Source organism: Trifolium pratense, linkage group LG1 (genome assembly GCF_020283565.1).
Source record: "Trifolium pratense cultivar HEN17-A07 linkage group LG1, ARS_RC_1.1, whole genome shotgun sequence".
NCBI lineage: Eukaryota > Viridiplantae > Streptophyta > Magnoliopsida > Fabales > Fabaceae > Trifolium > Trifolium pratense.
The window spans coordinates 52,557,455-52,581,174 of NC_060059.1; the positions used below are offsets into that span (position 1 = coordinate 52,557,455).

Below are 23,720 nucleotides of genomic sequence, written 5' to 3' on the forward strand. Positions count from 1 at the left end.
TTTTATTTTTGTATTTTGTTGAAATAATTAATTTTTTTTTTACTAAAAGGTGCTTATAACATTTCATTCGGTAAATACATGTTGGTACATTAATAAAAATATCAAAAATATACAATAGCACGTTAATTCGTTACTTGGAGCCGGAATTGAACTGACTGCGTTTATATTACACTTTTTAACTCTTTCACCTTTGCATCAAATTAACGTTATTACCTCAAAAAAAAAACAAGGAAATTAACCTTATAAATTCACGCTTACTTTTTTTCTAACTCACGGTGATTGGAATATTTGAACTTTTAACAAGTGTCTAAAATATCTCACGACATAAACTGTATGAGTCTGATATTATGAAGCTTCAATACGTGACACAATACTGATATGATACAATACCGATACAGAAAATTTTTCAAAATTTTCGATTTGATACGGTCGCAATACGTTAATTCATACAGTATCGGGGCTTTACATGTCTGATATGAAATGAAATTAATTCACATCGACAAATATATAGTACATGTGAAAAAAATAGTATCCACGTGAGGAAATGAATGAATAAATTACCGTAGAAGACTAGAAGCTCCCTTATTTATAATCTTTTAATAAAAAAAATAAAATAAAAAATGATTTGAAGAAGTGGTAGAAGGATTTTGACCCCACATAACCAAGAGCACCTCTTCCAGCAAACATTTGTGTGTCTGAGATTGCGAGTGACTGTGTTGTGTTATTGTCTTCAGCTCCTTATGGAGCTCTCTACTTCTTCTTCATCTTCACTTTCTCTTCATTCACATTCCATAAGGAATTCAATCTCATCTACCAAGTTCACAACCCCTAAAGCTGCTTCTCTTTTGTTCTCTGGATTTTCCAAACATCTTTGTTCAATTGGGCTTTATCATCATCATCATCACACCACTTTTTCAACTCATGTTCTAAGACCAAAGAGACAATACAATAGACCCATTTCTATCAGGGTAGGTTGTGTTTTTTGTTTTCTGTATTAAAGTTTCAATTTTTATTTGTTTGTTTGTTATTTTTTGGGAAATGTTTGGTGGGTTTTGATAAGTAGTTTATGGTAAATTCAGAATCGCTTAAAAAGAATGATGGGGTGCTTTACACTCTTTTAAGAGTCTCACATTTCAACTAGATAGATGACTTGAAAATATGTCTTACAAGTTACAACCCAGTTTTGTAGGATTGAGTTAGAGGTCCAATCCAAAACTCTAAGATGCTATCAGAGTTTCTCCAAGATTCGTTAGAACACCTAGGTTTCCGCTATCAAATCACCCATCATTTATATCCACACACTAAGCCCAATAGTGTTGGGCGTGACAGAGTCCTGCATTGGATGAAGGATGTCCCTGAAAATATGTTTATACATATAAATAATGCGTGTATATGTATATTTATATAAATGAATATATGTATGAATAAATGCATGCCGATGAGTGGTAAATACAAATATATCTCTGAAGCACCAACACTTCATGTAAGGTATGTGCGGTGACGTGACACTGATGTACGTTATTACATTTAGCTAATTCATTTTCTTATATTATTATTGGTGTCATGTCCGGTGTCGCATAGCTGGTTAGTGCTTCATAGATATGTATATGTATAATATTTCATTGAATGCAACTAGAATGGAAGGTGTGCTTCAATGACATATACACACAAAAGTATCTCTTAAGTTCTTCATATGGCTCTGAATTTGGATAAGTTTTGGATATGGCTTTCATTTTATATATGTTGTGTTATGCCATGAATTTTAATTACTATTATCTTTCATACCTTTTTGTCATCTTATGCTATGCATAATTATAATTTCTTATTTCTATAAATCTTTTATAATTTATATTAATTTATAGGTACCTTAGTCTTTTGTAAATCACTGTATCTTGTACTCATATTTGTACCAGGTATCGGTATTGGACCCGTATGCATGCATCATAGACAGATTGTAGGCTTCTCTCAGTCTAGTCATAATAATTGACAGCATAGAAGTTTAGCATTGAAGATTGAACTCTAGCTAGTAAATGTTAATAATTCAAATTTCCAATGTTTTGAGTATGTTATTCAAATTGGAATCTAGATATATCGTGGAAGCAAAAAGTAATAACTGCACTATCAATTGAAATGTTGTGGTCATGGTTTTAAATTGTGACTCACAATAGCAATTGCAGCTGCAACATCAAGGTTTTTGGGGTTTTGCAATTGCAATTGTGGCCGCATCAGTTGCATTTCTCTACAAGTAGTCACAATATCGATCATAATATGCGATCATCACCATTTAAAACCTTGGTAGTGGTATTGGTAGTTAGAGGGGCGCAGTCACAAAGGTAACGTTGATGGTGAGAGGCTGTTTATTGGATGAGATGATAGGATCAGTATAGCAATATGAGAGATCACTTCTAGTATAATGAGTTAGTAGAACAGTCAAAATAGTGATGATTGTTAGTGTAATGCAGACTTGGTTACTGTTTTGGGTCGTTTGCAGGCGAGGCGACAATGGTAAACTTACTGATACAAGGTGACAGTAATAACTGCTGCAGTGGTGATAGTTGTTTTGAAGTTGTCCTGTTGGTACTAATAGAAATCATTATCAAGGAAAAGTGAGATGCACATAAAGATCTAAAGTAGACAAATGTTTTATCGACAGTAAAAACGTCACTGAATTGTGATAGTCGCAATGTTAAGTATAGAATCTATAGATAAGTTACTAAATATTTCACTGGTTCTTTTGTAATAATTTTAAAGTAATCGCATGATATCCACTTGTTAAATGAGCATTGAAAATTTCAGATTCAGCTACATTTGCAGCCACCAATTATTTACATTAATTTTGTTATCGCCAAATTTTTTTCGTTAAGAAACACATTTTACCATACTTTTGGTTCGATATTTGACAGTTAAAATTGAAATGGTTGCAGGCCTGCAGTGAAGCTGGAGCTGTTGGATCCGATCCTCCATTTCCTGATAAAGTTGTAGATTTGAAAGATGCATTCTGGAGATTTTTAAGGCCACATACTATACGTGGTACAGCCCTAGGTTCTGCGTGAGTAGCTCTACAACCATCAGCAATGTGTTTCTTGCAGCTTCATTCTAGTTCTTACAATTGAGCTGACTTTCATTTTATCCCTTGATTGCATTACAGTGCTTTGGTGTCAAGGGCGTTGATCGAGAACTCAAATTTGATAAAGTGGTCTCTTTTGCTCAAAGCATTCTCTGGTCTTTTTGCTCTGATTTGTGGGAATGGTTATATAGTTGGCATCAATCAAATATATGACATTAGCATTGACAAGTATGTGGCCCTTTTGCACATTTCTTGCCAAGTTTCAATATTTTGCTCGAGTCATTTTTCTTTGGGTCTTAACTTTCCGGTTCTTTGGGGAAAGGGACCCTAGTAATCCGGAGTTTGGCCGGAAGGTAAGTCTAGTATGGACAAGGATTGTTCAAGTTAGGATTTGAACTCAGGTAGTGATGGGCCAAAACCCTAGCCTAGGGGGTTCAAACTTTTGAGTTCTTGGACCGTTTGGGCTAATGGTGCAAAATATATAAGGCTATATTTGCATTTTTTTTTTAAATTCAGTGGGTTCAATTGAACCCCCTCAAACCCCGTGCCTCCGCCGCTGAACTCGTGTACTTCCGATCGGATCGTCCTTAATTGCATCTGAAATTATTCCGCATTTTTAGTTCAATTTTTTACCTAAATACATTCAGGCAGCACTATTAGTCTAAGTTATTCTTATATTTCATTTTCAGGGTAAACAAACCTTATTTACCTATAGCTGCAGGAGATCTTTCTGTCCAATCTGCATGGTTCTTGGTTATATTCTTTGCAGCAGCTGGCCTATCGATTGTAGGATTGAACTTTGGGCCCTTTATTTTTTCTCTTTACTCACTTGGCCTTTTTCTTGGTACTATCTATTCCGTTCCTCCACTTAGGATGAAACGCTTTCCTGTTGCGGCATTTCTTATTATTGCTACGGTAGGATATAAACTCTTTTTCCACAATCTTTGCAGTACTACTAATTGTAATTTGTCAACCTCTACAAGAATCACTTTGAGCATTTTTTGGATGAATCTAGCCTCTGTTGGACCTGACTTATTTTTTACTTCTGTTGTCTTTAAAACAAGTTAGGCCAAACAGTATTTTTTTTTTGAATAAATTTATTTAAAAAAGAGCTTACCTTTTATAAGATAAGTTTTTCAAATCAAGTAGGAGACCTTAAGCCCCCCCAAAAAATAACAAAAATCACCAAACAACTTTAGCTTTATTTCTAAAGCTTTTATTTTTAGCTTGTTATATCAAAATAAGTCAGGCTAAACAGAGCCCTAGATGGATATTTAATTTAAAGTATCTGTTAATTTGGTCAAACAAGATTGACAGAAAAGGCTTGCGCAGGTACGAGGTTTTCTACTTAACTTTGGTGTGTACTATGCCACTAGAGCTGCTCTTGGACTTGCCTTTGAGTGGAGGTGAGTTAGTGCTAATCGATGTTGCTTTGTATTTGTAATTGGTAAAGTTGAACAGCTGTTATCATGGTTGCGTCTATTGTTCGAGTAGAGGCTCACCAAAGCTTATGCTAACTATGAATTTTGATGTTCCTATTATAATGAATAAAACTTGTGATGATGTTAGATTTTGATCCATTGTCTCCAACTTATGCATTTGTTCTTGTATCTCTCTACCTGCAGCTCTCCTGTGGTTTTTATCACAACTTTCGTAACATTTTTTGCATTGGTAATTGCTATAACAAAAGATCTTCCGGATGTTGAAGGTGATCGCAGGTATGTTTTGGGATCAAGTTGCGTTAAGTGTTGCAAGTCCATTGATTTTATTTATCTGTGTTGCTGATACAACCTTTGACTTAAATTTTACTGTACATGTGTGCGCGCATGCGTGCGTGAATATCACGTAATTTTCTTCCACCCTTTTATTTGTTGTTGTATGTAATATGGATTGCACGTAATAATTAACCACAGGTATCAGATATCGACCTTTGCTACAAAATTAGGAGTTCGGAACATTGCTTTCCTTGGTTCTGGAATTTTGCTGATGAACTATGTTGTTACCATATTGGCTGCAATTTATATGCCACAGGTGAATATTAACTTGTCTCGTGTCCTAATCACTTATCATTTGTCATAACATTTCAAAATAAACCTTATGTAAGTTGTGGCGTTGTTGACAGGCTTTCAGGCGATGGTTACTAATACCAGCTCATACATTATTTGCTTCAAGCTTGATCTACCAGGTTTGATGAACTGATTAATACCAATAATTGAGAGTTCCATATTGGATTTGATGTGACCTGAATGAAATATACTTTATTAATCATTTTCTCTTATAAAATATTTGTTCGGAGAGTGGTGAAAGCTACTGAGATGTGTCTCATCTAGAACTTCATTTTAGTATAACTTGGATAGGCGTATTCTTTAAGAATACTATTAAATGTAGCATCATATTAGAAAGCACTTTATCACCTTTCCATGTCTATTCATTTTCCAAAATGCGCATTAATAAGTTGAGATTGTAAAATGACATATGGTTTATTTTCTTATATTTCAGGTCCAGATATTAGAAAAAGCAAATTATACAAAGGTAAACATATCTCCCGTGTAAAATTAATTATAGCAACTTATTTATTGTTTTCATAACTCATAAGTTGGACCTTGATTTTGGAGTCTTGTAACATATCGCCTACATATGATCTCATGATATGGATCAGTTAGCTAAGAACTGCCTTTGCTTCTTCTGGTGGTTAATCTTTTTGTCAATGAAGTATGATTATATGAATAGACAGAATAGTTCAATGCTTGATTACTCTAGGTGGCTTAACATAGTGGTCATTTTCTTCGGTTTGTTTTAAATTCCGGTGGAAGCAAAGAGAAAAAAACAAGATTCCTAGTGTACTTTTTACCAAAGGAAATTTTTCTTACTTCTATTGGAATCTGTTTGAGATCGCTCATAAGTCAGAACCTAAAACAAATAGGAATGAACCAACTGATTTGAGCTAAGAGTTAAAGGAATTGTAGGAGTTAAAAGAACTGTGTTCAAATTCAAACCTGGTAAAGGAGAAAATAAAGCTCCTGTCATTCCAGGTTTAGGGGCATAAACTCGTAAGTTTATAGTCACACAGAACCAACTCTAGCCGTTATGTCAAGGCTCCCCTTCTGGTTACATTTCCGAATTTTTTTTCTGTCTAATGCTCGGGCTTCATAAACAACATTAAATCTCGACTTATCCAAGTCGAGGTGGGTGGACCAACCTGAGGGGAAAACTCATAAGAGAAATTAAGGGCCTGTTTGAAACAATTTTGGTTTCTAGTTTTTAAAATGTGTTTTAGAAAACTGTTTTTAAGAGAAAAACAAAACTCTTTGAACCTGTTTTACTTTTTCAGTTTTAAAAACTGATAAACAGGAAAAAAAAATTAAAAACACTTTTGTAAAATTTGACTACCAATCAAGTTTTTCAGTTTTTAATTTTTAAAAACCAAAAAACTGTTTTTGAGAAGGGAATCAATCAGGCCCTAAATTTCCCTAAATTTCTTACCTTGACCAACAAGCAATGGTACTTGTAACTTATAAGTTGTCTGTGAAGCTTTCAAGACACCAACTTTGCTGGTCTATGTTTTTAACTTATATATAATTTTCTTCTACATTTACTTGATTAAATTTGTGACTATATGTTGCAGGAAGCAATATCAGGATTCTATCGATTCATTTGGAATTTGTTCTATGCTGAGTATGCATTATTTCCTTTCATTTAGCAAACTGTGCTGCATTTTTTCTTGGAAAAATTGCACACATGCATCTAGAAATGTAGCGGTTTCTCAAACCAAAGTCGATCAATAAGACAGATCCGGATTCTAGTGCTTTCGAGATGGTTCAATAAGAAATATCTTCTTAGTTGTATCGAGTATCTATCTGTAAACTATTTATATTTTTCAAAATAAGTTGAGTAATTTTTTGTATATATTATAGTTTTCTTTCATAATGTTTCATGGACAATTTTTGCGGTGATTTGTACACTTTTTACACATGTATGTGTTGAAGAGTTAGGGATGACAATGCGTACACATACCCGTGGTTTGAAAAAATATTTGTACCCATCCTCATACCCGCGTGGGTAACAACCTTTGTACCCGTCCCCATACCCTATGGGTACCTAAGTACTCATACATGTACCCGTTACTTACAATCTTACTAAAAACAAATCCAGCAATTATAAAATATCTTATCGTTTTAATATGATTATATTTTTTTATAAAACAATTTTATGTTGACTCATGAAAATTATAAACAAAATTTTTACTAACCTCATGTTAAAGTTCATTTCTTTGTTGACATATTCACATTGTGTTTGTATTGTGTTTAAATAAACATTTTTATTAAAAATGTGTAATAGTTTAATAGTGGGGAGCTTCTACGGTACATTCGAATAATTTGAATGTACCGGTACATCAAGTCAGTAAATTGATAAATTAACGATTATTTTTATGAATTAAAAAACTATTAATCGATTATTATATTTTAAAAATAATAATATCACAAAAAAAAAACACAATATATTGTTTATAAGCATGATACTAATTTTTCTAATATTTTCTTAGGAAAAAAAAATCAATATTGACTATAATGATTAATAACAATTCAAAAAATATCAAATTTTATATTTTTGACAATTTTGATGAATAATTTTAGTTACTATAATCATTTTAATGATAAGAAAAATGATTTCCTTTAAAAAATATTCATTTACATATTAATTTAATTACCTGATGTACCGGTACATTAAGAATTATCACATGTACCATAGAATTTGTCTTAATGGTGTTCTATTTTTTAAAATTGATATACATATGTAATTATATAATAATATATATAAAACAAATAAATATATATTATGCGGGTATGTGGCGGAGTGAGTACTAAGATACCCGTACCCGCACCCATATTCGTTTATTTTTGCGATTGTGAGTATTTTTGCGGGTGCCCATTGGGTATGGGTCAAATTGCCATCTATTTAATAGATTGTCATAAACTTAGTGAAATCTATTTAGATTTCAACGAGAATGCGTTGAAAAGAGAGTTTAGCATACTCCAAAAATATAGGGACGAAGCCTTTTGTGCTATGTTGCCTAGGTACGGGTACGATACCGGTATCCGGTACCGATATTGGAACGCGGTATGATAATTTTAAAAAATTTAAGGTACGGGTACATTAGTATAAAATATTAGAAAAAATATTTTTAAGTGAATTATTATCATCATGCTTTGAAGATTTAATTTTTTTTGTCTACCGTCTCAACTATTTTCATAAAAAATCAGAGATAATTGAAATATAATAAAAAATTATAATATTTTAAGAGATTTTTCAACGGCTAATATGTTTTTTCCGTATTCATCATCATAAATCAACCAAATAAAAATAGGTACGGAATCAGTGCGTACCATACAAGTATCATGGAGTATCTGGTACTGATACGTACCTGGTACGGGTACTTCACCATTTTAGGGGTACCCATGATACATAGCTTTTGTGTCAATGAGGGTAGTTCTTGCTACTCCAAAATAGGGATGGCAACGGGCGCCCACGGGTGCGGGTTTGACACTTACCAAACCCACACCCGAAATCATCACCCAAACCCAAACCCAAAGGCTGTTCGGGTGGCAAAACAACACTCACGCCCACACCCATTGGGTTCGGGTTTTTTCCACCCAAACCCGCAGCACATTTGAAAATAATTTGCAAATTTAAGAAATTAAATTCCAACATAGACTTTGAATTAAATTACAACTAAAATTAAGGTCTTCCAAGGAAATTCAAACATAGACTTTCAAGAAATTATAACATTGACTTTCAAGAAATTAAATTACAACTAAAATTTAAGGTCTTCCAAGGAAATTGAGGGAGACTATGGGGGTAATTAGGTAATTATAAAATATTTCGGGTGGGTGTATGGGTTTCAGGTGTGGATTTGACTGATACCAAACCCACACCCATATTATCGGGTGTCACCCGAACCCAAACCCAAACCCAGTCAAATCGGATTTCGCCCGTTGACTTGGGTTTGAGTTCAGGTGGGTCTCTCGGGTTTGAGTTTTTTTGCCATCCCTACTCCAAAAAAGAATTTTATTTTGTTTACTAGGTATAAATTTATATTTAGCTACCCCTAATTATATATAAATGGCCATCCTAAATACATTTATTTGTGTAACAAGAACAACAAAAAAATTTGGTACAACGTATATTGTTGTTGTGTCTGTTTGGATTCGGCTTATTTTTAAACTTATGAAAATAACTTACGTAAATAAATAAAGTTTTATGTTAATTTATAAGTTTTCACTAACAAAAGTTTATAATAATGCTTAAAAGCTTATTTATTTGCATAAACTCAAAAATAAATCAATTTAAACGGACCTTTTGTACCTATAACAAGTTGAAAAAAAAATTAACTCCACAAATTATACGAGCACAAGGGATGTCAGCGGAGCAATCATTGAGCATATGATATTTTTTTCACTCTCATCCCCACCATCCAAAGTATTTCTCATTCCTCGGAAGGATTCTTTCCCCATTCCCACCCGTAGCACAGTTCCAGAGAGATCGATAAATATTAAATTTCTATTATTTTCAATCAAACTTATCGTAACAAATAAAGAGGTTTACTTTTGTCAATGTATTTGTTCTGCGCACATCGTACGAAATTACCAATATACTCTCCTCCACATAAATTTATAAAAGTGAAAATTTTGAGAAAAGTGAAAATATTTGAGAAAAAACATCCCGACAGAATTTCTCATTTTTAAATCACTGCATCAGAGATTCTACATCACTGCTGCAACACTAAACAAAGTCAAGAAGAAGAAGAAGAAGAAGAAGAAGATCGAAGATGGTGGAATCAAAGAACAGCGACACCGTACATTCACCGATCGTCACCTATGCCTCCATGTTATCTCTCCTCACACTCTGTCCTCCTTTCGTAATTCTACTGTAAGTCTATTCTACTACCAATTCAATCTCTCTCTCTCTCTCTCTCTCTCTCTCTCTCTCTCTCTCTCTCTAATCTCCAATTTTCATTCAGATCTAATTCAATCTTGCAGATGGTATACAATGACTGCGGCGGATGGATCAGTTTTCAACACTTTCGACTACTTGAACAATAACGGTTTACAAGGTTTTCTTAATCTATGGCCTAAGCCAACTCTTCTTGCTTGCAAAATTATCGCTGTTTACGCTGCATTTGAAGCCGCACTTCAGCTTCTTCTTCCCGGTCCAACTGTCTACGGCCCTATTTCTCCCGCCGGCAATCGACCCGTCTACAAGGTCCATCTCTCTCTTTTTATTATTTGTTTCTTAACTTGCAATCATAATAATAATTATTTGTATTTGTATTTCTTCAGGCAAATGGTGTTGCTGCTTATTTAGTTACCTTGCTTACTTATGTTGCTCTTTGGTGGTTAGTTAGTCACTCACTCTTCTCTATTTTTTTTTTTTGCTTAACTACAGGTTTGCTCACTTCTGTTTATTTTAGGTTTCAATTTGGTCCCTAAATTGAAACGTAAAAGATCAAATTGATACTTTTTAAATGTAAGGACCAAATTGAAACCTAAAATAAACGTAAGGGACCAAATGTCTTAAACCTTTTTTTTCTTTGGTAGGAGTACTAATTTATTACTCCCTCCGTAACACTAAATGCACTTTTTAGGTTCATTGTAGATTTAATGTATCTGATCTATATTGTGTTTTATGCTTATTAATTGAAACGACAAGATTAATGAACAAGATATCACTTCATTCATTATTGCCTATGATTTGTTTTTCATTTCATCTTCGAATGTTCTTCTGTGTTATTTTTGAAAATTCAAGTAATAGTAAATGAACTCTGTTTGTACAAAGATCAGCAGTTTTTTTTTTTCACTCCCCAAAGAATATGAAAATTGGCATAGGGAATCTCAAGACATAATATTGAAGTACAATGATCAACAGTTTTATTCATTACTACTTTTCTTCTAATTCATTGAAAGGAGAAAAGTAATGAATAAGATATCGCTTCATTCATTAATTCATGGAAACATGTCAGTATCGTAATTGCTAATGAATTTGAGATTCATTTCATTTCGGATGTTCTGTGTTATTTATGAAAATTGGCATAGGAGATCTCAACACATAATATTAAGGCACTCTAGGAATGAAACTTGGTATGATTTCATATGTAGCATTGTCACTTCAAATTGAATGCATGTCCAACACTGACACTTGTAATTTCAAAAATATACAATCACTTCTTATATCAAATTATTACCAGTGTCTACGCGTTGGTGTCGGTGTTGTGTCCATATCAGTTCTTTATAGATTATATTAGATGGATAGAATTGGTAAAATAAAAAATATTATTATTCATTGCAATAGTCTCTTCAATTGGTTATCCTTTTGAGTTTCTCGGCTCTGTGATGGTAGGTTTATAATATGCTTTTTAAGGCACAAAAATAAGCAAACAAATCCAAGTTACCAAGTGTTTTTCAAGGAGAAAATTGTGTCACATACATGCTTTTCCTTACAAAGTAAGATGATTTGCTTCTTTTACTTTTTTGCAGCAGATAACATGTAATTTTCACATATATTTTTCAGGTTTGGGATATTCAACCCGACAATCGTTTATGATCATTTGGGGGAGATATATTCAACGCTCATCTTTGGGAGCCTTATCTTTTGTATTTTCTTATACATAAAAGTGAGACTGTTGTTAAATGGAAGAAAGTATACGGTACTTGTTTCCTGTGCAATTTACATTGAAATTTCTGACTCTAGTATTGTATTTGCTAGGGTCATCTGGCACCATCTTCTACCGATTCTGGCTCATCTGGCAACATAATCATTGATTTTTACTGGGTAAACTAATCTCTGCCTTTTACTTTGATTAAACTGTTCGACAAAAATATTTGTTAGATATCCATTTATTTGCATTGGAAATTGACATGGATTGAAGAAAGAGAAAGTGAACAATGGAAAAAATTAAAATAAAAGTGAGCGGTAGCATGATAAGCCTCACTTGTCTGATTGTGGTGTCAGTCTTTAGAGGATCATTGGTGCAACAGACCTTTCTTTAACTCATTCTACACCAAGAAGGCACAGAGAATGCATATAAAATATGTTTATAATGACCAATCCTTTTGCTTAATCTGGTTTCACTGAACTTCAAAATTCTTCTTGCAGAATTGTTTCAATGTTTTATGGTTGTAATTTCCATTTTCACCATATCAGAAGAAATTTCTTGAAAAATTAAACTCATCCTTTGGGACATGTTTTTATATGAAAAACAGGCCTAGACATGTGGATTTAATCCCACCTTTTGCTATAAATGATGGCCTTCTAACTTTTTTTCATTCTTGTAGGGTATGGAGCTCTATCCACGCATTGGAAAATATTTTGACATAAAAGTTTTCACAAACTGCAGATTTGGAATGATGTCGTGGGCTGTTCTTGCTCTTACCTATTGCATAAAGCAGGTTGAGTTTCAGAGGTTTTATTCTTTGTATGAATACTGAAGTCAAGCTTAATGATTTTACCATCCAACATTTATTTGGCATACACAGATGGTTAGGCGACCATGCAAGCTCTATAAAATCTTAGGCCATCTACTTTTGGATTTTTTTTGTCTTTCGATAAGATTTAACTTATATATACATATGTGGGATTGAAGTTCCATAGTTGTTTTGGATATAATGGCCAGGTGACACTGACTTATTACCTTCATGAACATGATGTTACTCATATGAATCCAGAACATAAATTTATTTTGTAATTTTGTTTTGTGAACTTCCACCCTTTGGTTAATTCTCTAATGTTTGTATTCTTGTCTTAATAGTATGAAGAAAATGGGAAAGTAGCCGACTCAATGCTTGTAAATACTACATTAATGCTGGTGTATGTTACCAAGTTTTTCTGGTGGGAAGCTGGATACTGGAACACAATGGATATTGCACATGATCGAGGTTCACACATGCTTTATTTTTGTTTTCGTTGACATACTTACTTATTTCTATTGTTCTGCTATTATGATCTCTCGACCTCATTGGTTTTCATAGTTTATTAAGAGCACACCTTCCATGATGGCTGGATTTCACATTATTTTTGGATTAGTTTTCATATATTATTGCTCAATTGATTGTATATGTTGTATTTAATCTTCTTTATCGTCTCATTAAATCTTAAAACACCTAAATCTGGCAGCTGGATTTTATATTTGCTGGGGCTGTTTGGTTTGGGTTCCATCTATCTATACATCTCCTGGAATGTACCTTGTCAACCATCCAGTAAACCTTGGTACCCAGGTACCATCCCCTTCCTGTTTGTTTTGTTGCTTTGTGATAGTTACACAGTGAGGGAACAAAAGGTAAAGATAGGATTGAGTTATTCAAGTGGTTTTGTCAGAAGAGTTTTCTTTATTTTTAATATATGCTTTTCAATATTTCCCATTTTTTCATGAAAATTATCTTGTCTTCCAGCTAGCACTCTTTATTTTAGTGGCGGGCATTCTGTGCATATACATCAACTATGACTGTGACAGGCAAAGACAAGAGTTTCGTAGGACAAATGGAAAAGGCTTGGTCTGGGGAAAAGCTCCATCAAAGGTAAAGATGCCTAGAATATACTATATTATTATTTTCCATTTGGAATGTACTCTCTATATAATGCAAGTGAGAGTGGGAAACTCGCAAAAAAAAAAGTTCCGTAAGACTTACATAAGCTATTCGGAATGAAAATGGATATGCAGATAGAGGCCTCATATACTACTACTTCTGGGGAAACAAAAAGAAGCCTTCTTTTAACATCTGGATGGTAAGTTTTCACTTAAACTTTTTTTTAAGCATATGTTAACATGAAGTTGTTGAAATGGTTGGGGAAGCATACTGCTCACCGCCACCGGAGAGTCGAGACCACACCTTTCCACAAAGTGGAGGAGTTTGAGCTTGCCATTTGTTGGGGTTGATTTGATTCTTGACATTTTATTTAAAATGTATTATAAGCTCATGTTAATAGTTTATAACCATATAGAAATATTATTACTAACTATAGGTTACATTTAAATTTTAATCTCATAATATATCGGATTTTGATATTTGCTCTAACCTTATTTTCTTAGAAAACATGTCTTATGTTTCAGAAAATATCCAGCTCATTTTTTCTGTGCTACCTGCAGGTGGGGATTAGCCCGTCATTTTCATTATGTCCCTGAAATACTAGCTGCTTTCTTCTGGACAGTCCCGGCTCTTTTCAATCATGTAAGAAGAGTGTTTATTTCTCTGTACATGTTGAAAGTTGTAGAAGAAATTAAGTATATCTGCTTCTTTCTTTCCATGCAGTTTCTGCCTTACTTCTACGTGATATTTCTTACGATCCTTCTTTTCGATCGAGCAAAAAGGGACGATGATCGATGCAGAACCAAGTAAGCATTCTGTTATATCTGTTAGCGATACTTCTTGGACATTTTCATTTCAGTGTGCATAGACTACCACAGATGCTCTTTGTCATATTCAATTCTTACAAACAGTTTGCTTTAGGATTCATGACTTTCAGTGCATGTTTGGATTTGGTAGTGAGTTTGGAAAAGTTACGTAGCTTTGTGATTTTATTGAAACTTCAAAGTGTAGTTTTTTCCAAAATCACGGGGCACACAACGATAACGCCAAACTCACCACCAATCTAAACATGCAATGGTCTAATTCCTACCTTTTGTTTCTCTTATCTATAACAAACCAACAGCCTACTGGCTGTCAACTAGAGTTGGCCCGTTTTCATACCCAATGTATTATGAAATTTCATCGTTGTGGGTCAGAAGCATGTACATGTAGTTGAAAATTTGCGCTGCATGCAGGTATGGCAAGTACTGGAAACTCTATTGCGACAGGGTTCCTTACAGAATCATTCCAGGAATATATTGAAGAGTGATCATTGATGATGACTTGCTGGAACTTCCCTTTGGAGCCATGTTTACCTTTGTTGTTTGCTTCCTTGGATTGGTGTACTTTAGATGTAATTGTAGACTATAGCTGTAAGAAACAATTCACTAATTATTGAATTCTATTTTGTAAGACATAGACTTGGTTCTAGAGCTGTTTATCAATAATGTCAAACGACTTTCTGGCTGCTTTGATTTTATTTAGAGATTAGAGAAATAATTTTGCTTCTCGTGAGTACGAATCTCCCCATTGAAATCCTCGTATATACATGACCTAGGAATTCAGTTGGTTGCATTAATTCAATCGTGAATTAAGAACAATGATTGAGTAAACCTTCAAGAATACTTTTTTAAAAAGAATTAAGATGATACTTTGGCCTTTAATCATGAGAAGACAAAGATAATATTGCTTCCTTTGGACTTTTGGTGGAATTCTATCTTTGTGTTGAATACTAGAGAGAAGAGATGAGGGTATTTGGGGAATATTTGGAAATTTAATTGTGTGAGGGGTGTAACTATAATAACGGGTTGTAAGAGAACACTGTTGGTGGTAAACTGAAGCTGAAGGGAAAAGCATTGGATGTCGCTGGTGGAATTAAGAAGAAAAAGAAGACCAAAAGAAATCGAGAACAATTTTTGCAAGCAACTGAAAATGAAACTTCAGCAGGTTAGTACTACAATCTATCAATCTATGTTCATAACCTACCTAGCCAACTAAAACAGCTTTATGTTTTTGGATTTTTCAGCATGCTATAATTTATTAAATTGATTCCAAGGTGTCAACTTTAATGAACATGTTAATGCTACTCTAATTATTTGTTATATAAGATGTTTTACCTTTGGCAAAAAAAAATTATGATGAGAATATGTATGAATTTTTAAAGAACAAGCCATTGTGGTGTAGGTGATTTGCTAACACTAGTGAAAATTAGGTTATGCAAACAGCTTATGCAATATAAATTAAGTTTTATGCTATTTTATAAGTTCAAACTAGTGAAAATTGTATTTTTATAAGCTATTTTATCATAAACTACCTTGACAAACTTATAATAATACATAAAAATTGTATAAGCTGTTTGCATAAGCTCAAAAATAAGCTAATCCAAACAGGGTAAAAAATTGCATAAGCTGTTTGAATTTTTATTTTATTTGATGACACTAAAATGACATTAAACTCAGGTGTAAGCAAAGAAGGATTCAATGTGATGAAAAATCAGATGATATAAATCATTATATAAGTCACATTTATGAAAATTAAGCACATATGAAATACATGGTTAATCCCGTTCAATGGATGGATGGATGGTTAATAGATATAAAAAGATGTCACAACTCATTAACCATTAACTGAACACAATTTTCAGGTGTAAATTTGAATACAAATCATGGTTAATGAATTTCATGTATATTTCAACACAATTTGAATGGTTAATATAGTAATAATGTATATTTGGATTTGAACATACGTAAAATCATAGTTGATGAAGCACCAACACTCCTCATCTGACACCAGCACGACACTTATGATTACAATGAATTATGTCATTTTCTCAAATTATTATTGGCGTCGGCATGTCTGTGTTGTATCCGGTGTCTGTCCTTTATTCAAAAGAAAGTGGATTACTGAGTTGTCGTAGCTTGTAATATTCATATTCATCAATCATCAACTGAACTTAATTAACCACGTATTTAAACTTTGTTAAGATCTAAATTATTGTCAAATTTTGTGTATCAAAATACCATTTTTCTAACCATTTGATTGGACTCAAGTGGTTAATGAGCTCCCTAGAATGAATATAACCGAGTTCGATTTATAGGATAAACAATTACCGGTCAAACTTTACTTGACGACCGAACTTCAAATTGTCAGGGCACAGTTTTCGATACAACATTCCTATCTACGGCATACTAACTAAATAGTTTTTCTGAATAAATTAAAATGAATATTATACGTTCAACACAATCTGATAATGAAAATAGAAAAAGGGTGATGGTTACATCGTGTAGAAGCTGATTAACAATGAGTTGGAGCTATAGTGGAGCCATGTTCTGAGGTAAGTACATAGGAGCAGCAAGAGGAGTTCCATCTGGGTTTGTTAAAAGGCACATCACACTGTTGATCACCATCCTCCTATCCATTACTGCCTCTGTGTCAATCTCCATTTTTTCAATCTATACGTTCCTCTTCCACTTGCACTTCATAGAATGAGGAAAAGGAATTAGGGTTTTGTTGATAAACCCTTCTTGGCTCCCAAGTCATCACTTTTTAGTCAAAAAAAAGTCATCAATTTATTATGAATGAATGAATGATTTTTTTAATTTTATTATAAGTGCATTTTTTTTACAATGAAACTGAGAATCAAACCTACAACCTCTAGCATACTACCCAGACTCTTCGTCACTGGATCAAACCTAATGACTTATTATAAGTGCATGCTTGTTACAAGGAAAAAACCATTTTTTTTTAAAGTTAATTATGTTTTTGCTCCTTATGGAAACAAGTGACATGATTTAGTTCCTACAAAAAATTTATGCAAGTAGTTTTAGTCGTCCAAAAACAATTTTTTTTTTAGAAATAATCACTTTTAAGAATATCTCCATTTTCAAAAATAATAAAAATCTAAATAAAAAAAAAAGAGATGTAGCTTCTCAAAAAAAGATTGTTTTTAAGAAGAAAGATAACAACGGTCAAAAGATAGAGATATTTTTTAAACAAAAATATTCTTACATAAATTTGTCCATATGGTGTTGCCCTACCTCTACAAAAGACTAGTCTTAATCTTTTGGCAGTTCTTCTTTATGAAAACACTTTTGCTGTTTGATGGTTTTATTTATTTCATTTTGTGCGCTTGGGCGCTTATCTTATAATATTCAGCTATGTTTTTGTTAGTCTTTGTTACGAAAATTTGTCAATTATGATCTTCGGATTGATGATAGTTGGCACAAGAAAGAAGCTGCATGGATCTTGATGTTCAAAAACTTACAAAGGTATACTTTTTGTAAAAGAATGATTTATATGAATAGTAACCTGTCTTTTTTATAGGCTTAACTATACATTTGGTCCCTTACGTTTATTTTCTTTGGATGTGTTGTGTCAAAAAAAGAATAAATTTTGTTGTTAAAAAAAAAAAATAGTTGGCTTTTTATATGATATATTCCATTAAATTTGTAAATACCAAGAGATTCCAAAGAAAAGAAGGAAGAGGTTTCGGGTGTGTGGGAAGTAGTACTATTCACTAGTCACCACTACACATTATTCCATATTGGTTTGATCACTCATCATCCAACAACTAATACTCGTTAGTTGGTTCAATGACGATTAACGCTGAATTTGGTAAAAAGTACCACAGTTTGATTCTCACAACTACGATTGAGATGAGTTGAAACCATTTGATGTCAGAACAGGGACGGATCCAGGAATTTTAGTAAGTGAAGTCAAAATTATAACGTAAAAAAATATAAATTGTTATTCATATAATTTTAACATTTTCTTATACAAAATTACTTATTTTGGTTTATTAGTCAATACTCTTAAAATACTCATTAGTATTATAAATTAATCTTATTAATTTTATATTTGTTATAGTACAATAAATTGACTATATAAAAACGATAATATCAAATATATGGGGTCACATTGCATAAATAATACTAGTATTAACTAAAAATATAATAGGCAAGTGGGGTCGGCTGACCCCACTGCCCTCACACTAAATCCGTCCTTGTGTCAGAATTAACCTCTGAATCATATTAAATCGGTGGTGAAACAAAAAAAAAACTAATACAATTAATTCCCACAACTTCTAACAACCAATAACTCATATTAAAATCATGCAAGGAATGATTATCATATTTAAGTTTGTCATTCACTTTTATTCGATATTTAAGTTTGTCATTATATTATTATTATGATAGAAAATTTATTTTGAATAAAATATTTAAAAATTTGTTATATAATATTGTTAAAATATAAGTTAAACTATTGTGCTATTTCTGTAAAACTTATAAATAAATAAATTTGATTATAATTATCAATGATAAATTATTCAATTTTTTATGTATCCGTCACAAATAATAGTACCGTCACCCGTGTATATTTCTTAATAAAAAATTAAAAATTTGATTAGAAATATTCAGGATAATTTAGTAAATCTGTTATAGTAACTGGCGGCCACCGTGCCTGTCTGTGTTTATTATACAAACTTATGTACAAAAAATGTTTTATGTTACGGTGAGTTTGATAATAAAAGATTTTTGTTTCTAAAAAAAAAGTCACGGGTATTGTTGGTATTATCAAATGTCCACACCATAAAAAAAATACATGTCTTATGTTAGGGTGAGTTTGTTAATAAAAGATAAAAAAACCAAGGGTATTGTTGGTATGATGAAAAGACCACACGAAAAAAAAATGTATTATTATTATTACTATTATTACACGAAAAAAATGGTATAGATGTATAGATTAACTTTGTTAGTAATTAACTTTATTGTATTATTATTATTACTAGTTTGAAGACCCGTTCATTCGCACGGGTCATTGAATTTTATTCGATATTTAAGTTTGTCATTATATTATGGTAGAAAATATATGTAGAATAAAATATTTAAAAAATTGTTACTATATACTATTGTTAAAATATAAGTGAAACTATTGTGCTATTTTTTGTAAATCTTATTAAATGGATAAATTTGATTATAATTATCAATGACAAATTATTCAATTTTTAATGTATTTGTCACAAATAATTGTCCCGTGTATATTTTTTAATAAAAAAATAAAAATTTGATTAGGAAAATTTGACTATTTTATTCTTATTTTTATATTCCTATGATCTATTTTATTCTTATTTTTAAGCATATAAATTTTTTTATTTTATTTTTTATTATATTATTTTTATATATTTTTTTTATAAAATTTTAGTGAGATTGTTGAGTTGATCATATTCATCTCATTTTGTTGCTATTTTTATTCGTATAGATTATTTTATTTTGTTTCTATCTATGATTTGTTTTATTCCTGTTTTTAAGCATATCCACTTTTTTATTTTACTTATATTCTTGCTATATATATATATATATATATATATATATATATATATATATATATATATATATATATATATATATATATATATATATTTGTATTTATCTTATAGCCTTTCTATATATTTTTTTAATATTTTTTAGCAAAATTATAACGAATGATACAAAACTTGCAACTTGGTTAAAAGCAATAAGGATAACTGTGGTGGTAATCGATTTTAATATATTAGTAATTAGTAAAAGATGATATTATTATTATTAATAATAATAATAATAATAGTTAATAGTATTTTTTTTATGAAAAATATTGTTTATATTTCTATTTCTATAATCCTAACTTTATGCATATTCATCTTATTTTTTTTATATGTTTTTTTATTGATGATTTTATTCTCTTTTTTCTTTTAATAAATTATTGAGTTGATCATATTAATCTGTTTTGTTGCTAATTTTATGAGTATAGATTGTCCTGGTTTGTTCCAATCTATAATCTGTTTTGTTTTTATTTTTAAGCATATCCATTTTTTTTGTATTTATCTTAGGGCTTGTTTGGCCCAGCTTTTTGTAGAGCTTATGCAAAAAGCTTATGCAATTTTTATCTATTATTATAAGTTTTTTTTGTATTTATCTTAGGGCTTGTTTGGCCCAGCTTTTTGTAGAGCTTATGCAAGGAGCTTATGCAATTTTTATCTATTATTATAAGTTTATTAAGGTAGTTTATGATAAAATAGCTTATAAAATTATAATTTTCACTAGTATAAACTTATAAAATAGCATAAAACGTAATTTATATTGCATAAGCTGTTTGCATAAGCTCTAAAAAAAGTTGGACCAAACGAGCCCTTATATTCTTTCTATATTTTTTTAGTGAAATTACAATAAAAGATATAAAACTTGCAACATGGTTAAAAGTAATAAGGATTAATTAGTAACTTTGGTGGTAATCAATTTTAATATATTAGTAATAGATAATCACGCCAAATTGATCAATCATAATAAATAAATTATTAAAATAAATATAATTATGGGTTCTAATTAATTAATTAAAATTTGAGAGGTGCTGCAATACTATTCTGTCTTATTTGTTTTTTTAATAATAGTTTCCTTTCAAAAAAATAAAAATAAAAAACTTAAAATAGTTTCACCCTCATGACATCACCCTCATCTGGCCTTCTCCCTCCACGTGGCGACTCCTGTCGCTTGGTTCCAAATCACCTTGATTAAGGGATTTGATGGTGACTCTGCAAGTGCACAGAATCGTAATTAACCAAGTAATAAAGTGATAAGTTATCATTCTCCACAGAGATTGTGCCAAAATTACTAGTTTCGCTTAGGAATTTAGAAAGTAAAAGTGTTTTGCATTCGCTTTGTTTGTTGGAGAGAGTTTTGTATGAATGTAAATAATAAAATAAAGGACAAGAAAGTAAAGATCAATAATAATAAAAGGTGTGTGTGTGGCTACACGGGGTGTGCGGTTAAGTGTTTCGAATCTCTCCCTTACTCCTGCTTGGTAAGTGGCGTTATAATATACCTTATTATCAGTTATAAGCTATCGGATTAAGTTCTAGTAAAGTAAGCCTAGTATTACTAACTTATTTCTATTGCAATCTGTTTAGGTTGAACCAATTAAGCCTGTCTAGGTTTAGCTTTCGTTATTTCATATCATTACCTTTAATGAGTTCAGCCTCTAAGGGTCGTCCTGACCTTTAGAAGTTCAGAGTTTAACAAGTTCTCTAAGTCTGCTCGGTTTTCTAACATCAGTGCAGAATTTAACTTCGTGCTAATCTTAATCCTGCCCCCGTACCGTCAGATACTGAATTTAATGGTCTCATGTTGGTAGGATGAAATGTCTCTTTAGTCTGGCTTATTAAGTTGTTGTCACGGGATCAATTAATTTCCCTCTGGGTTCATTCAATTAATGTGATCAATATTAAGAATGAAGAATTAAAGCTAAAACAAATATAGAAAATAACGTAATAACAATTGAGCATAAACTTTATAGAACCAGGGTTACATATCTCAAGTATTCATAAGGGAGTTCATCTACTCGACCAAACCTAGGAAAAATAAATTACAAAACAATAAAGAAAAGAACCTTATTGGCCTTGGAGTTACATGACCCTCCTTGCCTCCTTCTCAGAGTTCTTCTGACTCTTACTTTAATATTGAATAGTTCTCAATATATATTTTGGAATGAATAATAGTGAAAGAGGAGGGTTCTATTTATAGTTTTTCAGCTGGATTTGAGCTTTTTTGCGCACTCATCGTATCCATCGTGGCCACGATGGCGTGTACGATGGATCATATCGTGGTACGATGGAAGATTTACTTCAAATTTTCTATTTTTCTTCAACCGCCTTTATCGTGCCACGATGATATGTCATCGTGGCACGATGGAAAGATTTGTTGCAGATGTTCTTCGATTTAAACCGCTTTCTCATCACGCCACGCTGGATCTCATTGTAGGTATGATGGTTTGCGCTGTTTATTACGTTTTTGCTAATTTTTTTTATGCTTTTTCCACTTTTCTTGCTTTTGGGCCAAGTAAATTCACTTTTCCAAGTATTTGCTTGAAGTGGAAGAAATAGTCACAAGAAAAGGGGGGTTTGAATTGTGACCCTTTTAAAAATTTAATCCTGCACTCTACAAAATTGATCTCAAGTGTATACTTGGATAAATGTTAGTGAAATATAAAACAGCTCTCCGTTATCTGATGTGTTCAGAGAATGTTCTCTACTGTGTTAGGAGAATATTCTTTGCTGTGTGGGAATTCAAAGTGAATGTAAATTAAGTGGTTTGCATGATGTGTGTTTACATAAAATAAATAGTTAAAGGTAAGAGAGATTCGCACACAAAAGTTATATTGGTTCACCCGAATCCTAGGCTAGTTCAGTCCCCACGCCTGTGAGTTTTCCACTATAATCTAGATCCAGATTACAATCTTTCCTTTGATTTAAGCCCAGATCAAAGACCCTTTTGTGATCTAAAACCAAAACCACAAAATATCCAGCTATCATAAGCTGATCTACCTTTACAAGGTACCCTCAATCAACTATAACCAATTGACTTGAGTAGATTTAAAGATTTTACAATGGTTATTTGGATCTAAGCTTTAAATCTAAACTGGTTTGAGAAGCTTACAAATGTAATACACTTAAAATACTCTAAAGAATATAGATCCTAATTTTCTAGAGAGCTTGGAGTATGAGTGAAAAAGAAGAGTTTTATGACTTGTTGACAAAAACAAGTGATTGATGATTTTGAAGCTTGAACTCTTGCTCTTCTTGTGCAACCAACCATGCTATTTATAGATGAAGATGTCCCCCTGTAGTTTGAACATCAATTATAATCGTTGAGAGTATATAAATAGCTGTTGTGAGAGAAACAAAACAGTTCATGTGAATCTGTCCTTTAGATGCTTCAAGAGATCATTCTTCTAATGGTCTCTGACTATCACATTGTACTTGATGGCAGAAATATTCTTTAGCCAATTGTCAATGAGTTGTTTCTGAGTATATATCCGTTGCAAACATATTCCCCATGTGTGAAAATCAGATTGAAATGTCTTTGAATAAGATTGTCACCTAAGTGCAAAAACCTGAGAGATCATTCTCCAGGATGTTGGAGACCATTCTCTGAAATGGTGTGGATAAGGTCCAACGTGATTACTGAGCTGTTGCAAGTTGTCAACCAGCTGTAAATGCTCAACAAAGG

The 23,720-nt window shown here is 32.1% G+C and overlaps 2 protein-coding genes across 2 annotated transcripts; both read left to right on the forward strand.

Moving 5' to 3' along the window:
* The first annotated feature begins 628 nt into the window (after positions 1–628).
* On the forward strand, positions 629–6,973 carry LOC123906043 (homogentisate solanesyltransferase, chloroplastic). Its single transcript, XM_045955884.1, has 10 exons — positions 629–968; positions 2,925–3,049; positions 3,149–3,295; positions 3,757–3,982; positions 4,400–4,473; positions 4,693–4,785; positions 4,981–5,098; positions 5,190–5,252; positions 5,567–5,599; positions 6,693–6,973. The coding sequence occupies exons 1-10, from the start codon at positions 741–743 to the stop codon at positions 6,765–6,767; spliced, it is 1,182 nt and encodes a 393-aa protein (XP_045811840.1). The 5' UTR covers positions 629–740; the 3' UTR covers positions 6,768–6,973.
* Positions 6,974–9,462: 2,489 nt separating this feature from the next.
* On the forward strand, positions 9,463–15,152 carry LOC123906046 (7-dehydrocholesterol reductase). The gene is made up of 13 exons (XM_045955897.1): positions 9,463–9,994; positions 10,105–10,327; positions 10,405–10,460; positions 11,633–11,735; positions 11,828–11,893; positions 12,397–12,510; positions 12,870–12,996; positions 13,235–13,335; positions 13,510–13,635; positions 13,779–13,843; positions 14,205–14,286; positions 14,368–14,450; positions 14,880–15,152. Exons 1-13 carry the CDS (start codon positions 9,894–9,896, stop codon positions 14,944–14,946), a joined length of 1,314 nt encoding a protein of 437 aa, XP_045811853.1. The 5' UTR covers positions 9,463–9,893; the 3' UTR covers positions 14,947–15,152.
* Positions 15,153–23,720: the final 8,568 nt, after the last annotated feature.

Excerpts from the sequence above, each read along its gene's own strand:
- LOC123906043 (XM_045955884.1), top strand. The coding sequence starts at position 741 with ATGGAGCTCTCTACTTCTTCTTCATCTTCACTTTCTCTTCATTCACAT. Across the intron at positions 4,786-4,980 it reads GATGTTGAAGGTGATCGCAG|GTATCAGATATCGACCTTTG; the intron begins GTATGTTTTGGG and ends AATTAACCACAG. Across the intron at positions 5,099-5,189 it reads CTGCAATTTATATGCCACAG|GCTTTCAGGCGATGGTTACT; the intron begins GTGAATATTAAC and ends CGTTGTTGACAG.
- LOC123906046 (XM_045955897.1), top strand. The coding sequence starts at position 9,894 with ATGGTGGAATCAAAGAACAGCGACACCGTACATTCACCGATCGTCACC. Across the intron at positions 13,844-14,204 it reads CTTCTTTTAACATCTGGATG|GTGGGGATTAGCCCGTCATT; the intron begins GTAAGTTTTCAC and ends TGCTACCTGCAG. Across the intron at positions 14,451-14,879 it reads GATGATCGATGCAGAACCAA|GTATGGCAAGTACTGGAAAC; the intron begins GTAAGCATTCTG and ends CGCTGCATGCAG.